We start from the raw sequence: 5,537 nt of genomic DNA, 5'->3' as shown, positions 1-5,537 counted from the left end.
AAAGGTTAGTAGATCGTTTTTAAACCGTATTAAATGATACTTTTTGTTTTTTCCACCCGATGAAAGGTTACCTCAAACACCATACCCATTTTCGGATCAAAAACCATACCCTCTGGAGAGGTACCTAACTATATACCTATATAGCTCATACAGGGGAGTTCCCCTACAAGTAAAAAAACTCCGACCACGGGGTGTCTCTAAGCGGTTCTACTGTTCTATAATAGTCCACTCTCGCCGCCACCTAACTAATAGCTATGGGGATAGCTGATGGAGCCCAGGTATAGCCTCTTCCAGGGTCTCGGCAGTTGAGGGCAAGCGGAAAAAGCGGGTGTGCAAGGGAAAAACGACTACGTACTGAAAGGCTGGAACAGGCTAGCCCTGGAATGACAAGGGAAGCATTTACTTCTCCTTTGCCTAGGCCCCACCAGTTAAATGTCTCTGACGACAACAACAATGGTTGGTCAACTACAGTGATGAAGGTCAAGGTCAGTCATGCATGCATATGCGCATTTCCTTTGTAAAAACCTCTTCTCAGAGAATAAAATTGAAAGGTATGTAACTGATATGTCAATTTGCAAAGAGTTAGAGACGGGGGTTGGGGGGGGGGGGGAGTGGTGTTAGCCCTGCCCCCAAATATTTCCAAAAAATAAAGACCTGCTAAGAGAAGAGTCTCTAAAGCCCGCCACTTCAAGTCACTAGTCAGCCCCCATTCCCCTCCCCCAATTGGAAAAATGCTAACACAGTACATCATGTTATACATTACAAAGCTCATTGCAAAGTGCATTATTTTGAAGTAACGTGATGCCTGCCTGTTGATTCTATTTTTCTTGTACCACAAATGGAAAGAAAACAATGCAATAAGAAATAACAAGAAACCTTGGATACCTTTACAATCAGATGAACATTTCAATAATTATACAAAACTAGGGATTTCTTTCAAGCTAATAATGCTAACAAGAGCGTTCACGATTTAATTCTACTTGGATTGGCATTCGATTTCATCTTACAAGTTATTCAATACTGTCAAGCAAAGGAGCCTGGGACCAACTACCATAATGCCAACATGGCAGCAATCCTATGTTCCGAGTTCACGTTAAACAAAAAAAACTTCAACAAAACTTTTACTTTTTCCTGTTTTACTATAAAAATAGCTAAAAACAAAATTAAATTTCAAATTACAAAGGTAAAAGGCACTACTCTATAGATTGATCAAAAACATTGTTTAAGTTACAAAGCAAAAACAGTTGACAAGGTGTACAACTTCTTTTTTTTTTCACTTGTTTTCTGCAAATAATGTTCAATTTTGTTACTCAAATCAGAATATCTGTTTTCATATATTTTTGGTTTTACAAATGTTACGGCTCGTGCTTCTGACCCATTTAAATAGAAATGTTTGTAAGTACTAAAAGAGGGCTAAATGTAAAATAATTAAGTAGGATCATTTATTTTATAAATAAATTTAAAAAATAAATAGACAAAATAATTAGCATACCACTAAATCATTACTGGTATCAGTTTACATTAAATTTTGAAAAGGCTGTAATGGATTAAAATATAAAAAACTAGTTGAAAGTGCACAGAGGAAAAAAGTGACTTACTAGAAATTAATTTTGTCTTGTAAACTGGTAGTTTCCATATGGAGCAGTTTTCAACCGAGTGTCAAAATAGCAGGCAGCGTGGCCGAGTGGTTTGAGCGCCGGACTTGAAATCCGGAGGTCGCGGGTTCAAGTCCGGTTCTGACCACTAGCTGGTGTTGTTCTCGGTAGCCCCGATTTTAACTCCTCGGCTGCGCTTGTAAATAGCCAACTGGTCTGCCTTCTGCTAGTTGGAATTTTTAACCTCGTTATGTTTATTTACACTATTTATTTCACATTGGCCCTGAAAAGCCCCATTAGGGGAGTGGTCAATTTAATATATTATTATTATTTTTTATTAAAATACCCAAACCAAAGCTAAGTAATTACTTTGGCCAATTACTAAGGACACATACAATCCAGTGAACCAAAAAAACTTGAAGCAATTACATGCAGTCAGCACAAAACATGGGAAAATGTGTGCAATGTAGCAGTCAACTCTCGTTATAGCGGACACACTCGGGGCGTCGTTTAGTGTCCGTTATAGCGAGAGTCCGTAATAGCGGGAGTCATTTCCAGTAAATCCTCTTACGCCGGGGATCTGGATTTTGTCCGTAATAGCGAGTGTCCGCAATAGCGGGGTGTCCGCAAGGCGAGAGTTGACTGTAGTAACAAATGGTTATGGTTTAACTTCTGATTGGCTGAGAAAGTGGTGGGAGTTTTTAAAACCAAACACTAAGCATAAAACTGCCAACTCTCACGCCTTAGGCATGAGTCTTACCACTGGTCGAAAAATGTGAGTTATTACAACTATAACCGAAACAGTTTCCAAAAATGTGTTCTGAACGTCTTCAGAATACTTTGGAAGTCTTCAGGAAACTTCAGACATGGTAGTATTGTCTTTAGTCCTGGCACTCTCAGGATATGAATCTCACGCCTTTGAACCAGGAAAAGTTGACAGGTATATAAGCATAGTAAAGCAAAACCAAAGCAAATGGGAATCACTTTTGACTCTCAAGTGAAAACTGCTCTATGGCTACATACATGAATGACTTATGACACAAAATAATTATCCAAACTCAGTATAAAAGGGAATTTCATGTTAAATGATCAGACCATTTCCCATATTCAGAATTTAGGATTTATTTTGTGATACTGACTCGAAAATTAAGAAACATAGCACCTTTACTTGGATGGATAGAGATGCCTCAATAACCTGATAGCATGTAACATAATGTTCTAGACTAAAAGGTTTAAAACCATAACCCTACAAGTCTGTGAAGCATGAAAATAGGGCAAAAATTATACCGTGACGTGTGAAAATAGCTAGAAAAGACATGTGATTCGTGAATTCTGCTGTTTCAAGTATAGATGACACACGAATTTGGTTAAAATTTGTAATTGAAATGGGATCACGACACCCCCTTTGCTACCCTCTAAAATAATTCCTGAGAAACAAGTTGTCGGCATTAAGTCTATATTGCTAAAATAATGTAATAAAAATGAACACCCAAATGAGCAACACAATGACTGTATTTCCTCAAGTAAACAACCAGGTGCACTAACAATATAATATACATACAAAACCATGACATTGTAGTTACCGGTATATGTCCTTTTCTTATTAGGAAAATGGTGTGTTTTCATTTTATTTGATTATAGGCAACAATGAATAAAATTCAACCTTTTGTTTTTGGTGATGCCCCACCACAATTTTGTTTTGTCTGACTGATGGTGTCTTAGTAGGACATATGTCCTTTTAAGTGGAAAAAGAAAAAAAAAATGCAGCCCTGCGCTTATTAGAGGAAGGGCACATGTATTTGAGGATGGGTGCTCAATTGGAGAAATACAGTCTGCGTCAACACCAACACCAATTAGAATATGGATTTTTTTATCACACTAAAAGAACATTTTACTGCTTTTTGTTATCAAAACAGAAATTATGATTAATATTAATGGCACCTCAAACACCTTGTTTTGACTTCCCCCTTAAAAATGGATCCCTGCTCTTCCAAAATAAAATTCACACCCCCTAACGCCCTTTGTTTTGCCAAAATAATAGGGGTGTCAAGGGGGCGTGAATTTTATTTTGGAAAGGCAGGGACCGGATTTACTATTCAGTGGCTGATTTCTCTCAATAGCAGTTCAGTTTCCTTTACCTCGTGCTTTCCTCTTGTCTTCATTGTCAGCTGACTTGATGGACTTTGTGAACCAAAACACAACAGCAATATTACCAGCTAGTACAAGCAATGTCAGACAAAGACTGTTTGTAAACGTGGGAATTGGTGACAAATCTTCCAGAGCTTTCCTCCTTCCTAACATGTCCAAATAAATGGCTGTAAACTCGTCCACTGTACCAATAGCGCAAAGAACGTGCAAAAAGTGATGACTTTGACCAAAGAAGTCGAAAACACCTGGAAGAAGTCTTTCGGGTAACCTGCTACCATTGGCGAAAGCAGCCACAGCAAAGAACATGAACTGTCGCTTGAAATAAGGGATGGACACAACATTGCAGTCTGCTTCTGACGTACACTGATACATTCTAACCCAATATGGCAGAGTGTTTATAAAGAACGATGCTGCAAAAGTTCCAGTGCGGAGTAAAAACTTGAAATCGATCCAACGGTGTCTTGAAGCACAGCAAGAGTACGTGGATAAAACAGAAACAAAGACACACACAACCACAAAAAGCCAATAAGAGCGGAATATTAGCCAATCTGTGTTCAGAGGTCTTGAATAAAAATAAAACGCCTGTCCAGCAGAAAACGCGTAGACACTGATCGCAGAGTAATCGCAGAAGAAACAAACATGGCGGGTCTTGCTCGACATGGAGTTGAACAGATGTGCTCCGGCGCTCATGAAAAACATTGCAGATGTTCCAACAGCAAACGATAGCAACGGATAAACAAATGCATCGTCAAATGGATTGTGCTGCTTGAAGACAACGATCGAGCGCCAAACGAGCACTGCAAAGGCAATTACATGCGACCAGACATTGATGGTTTCGTTGGATCGTTTGAAGAGGCTGTGTAAACATTCCCTTGCAGATATTTGAGGGCGACGATAGCCGGATAAAATGTAAGGTTCACGAAACTCAAATGGAACTTTGTAATCAGGAAGACTGAAATTATCCTCGGTGCGATTGAAATTGAGATCAGAACTTATTTCACCGTAGCTTCCCATTTTGGAAAATTTCACACAAGATTGACCTTTTCAGCTTCGGTCCATGGCCCACAGCGCATGCTGGTAAAAGGGCTCTTACGTAAATCGTCTAAATCATTACGAAACACCGTTGACCTTTCCTTTCCGACTTTTCTCGCAAGAACAAAAGCTGTGGATTACTAACTTGTTCTTTTACTTAAAGTTAAGTTACTATAAACTGAACCATATAAATTTAAGCTTAATATTTTGTTTTGAATCGTCTTACTTTCAAATAGTCCCAGTTTTACCCCTGGTAGGGTGGGGTGGCGGTGTAGGATTGGGACTGTAGCCCGGAGCGGGGGGACCGAGCGGGGGTAGAGTGGTTGGGGGGCTGTTTAGCACCATCTCTGTTCACCCGTTTTAATACCGTATTTATTCGATTAAGCGCCCTGGGCGCTTATTAAATTTTTGGCCCTTGAGAGTGGGCGCTTATTCGAGGTGGGCGCTTATTCGAGGCTGGGCGCTAATTAAATTTTTACGATTTTCGGCAAATGTTAAGTTTAGATTTGTAACAAAACAATAAATAATAACAAAACGTGAAGATGTATCAAAGCAGAAATTTAATTGTTCATTGAAAGTTTCTGTACAATACTAAGAAAACTCGGTCATGGGGGAAGTCTTCTTAGTAGTACATAGTCAATTTCAATAATCAATACTCCTTTTATGGACTTCAGTTTTTTTCTTGGGTGGGGGTGGGCGCTTATTCGAGGCTGGGCGCTTATTAACTTTTCCTGCCTTAAGGGTGGGCGCTTATTCGAGGTG

The 5,537-nt window shown here is 39.2% G+C and overlaps 1 protein-coding gene across 1 annotated transcript; it reads right to left on the bottom strand.

Annotated features, from left to right (window-relative positions):
• Nucleotides 1-793: 793 nt before the first annotated feature.
• Nucleotides 794-5,122, bottom strand: LOC144640239 (membrane progestin receptor gamma-B-like). The gene has a single exon (XM_078499438.1). The coding sequence runs from the start codon at nt 4,755-4,757 to the stop codon at nt 3,720-3,722; it is 1,038 nt and encodes a 345-aa protein (XP_078355564.1). The 5' UTR covers nt 4,758-5,122; the 3' UTR covers nt 794-3,719.
• Between the last annotated feature and the right edge of the window lie 415 nt (nt 5,123-5,537).

The sequence above is a fragment of the Oculina patagonica genome, unplaced genomic scaffold, assembly GCF_052425735.1.
Source record: "Oculina patagonica isolate OP01 unplaced genomic scaffold, crgOcupat unplaced209, whole genome shotgun sequence".
Taxonomy (NCBI): Eukaryota; Metazoa; Cnidaria; class Anthozoa; order Scleractinia; family Oculinidae; genus Oculina; species Oculina patagonica.
The sequence above is the reverse complement of the archived record's forward strand: the minus strand, read 5'-3'. Positions and strand labels throughout refer to the sequence as shown.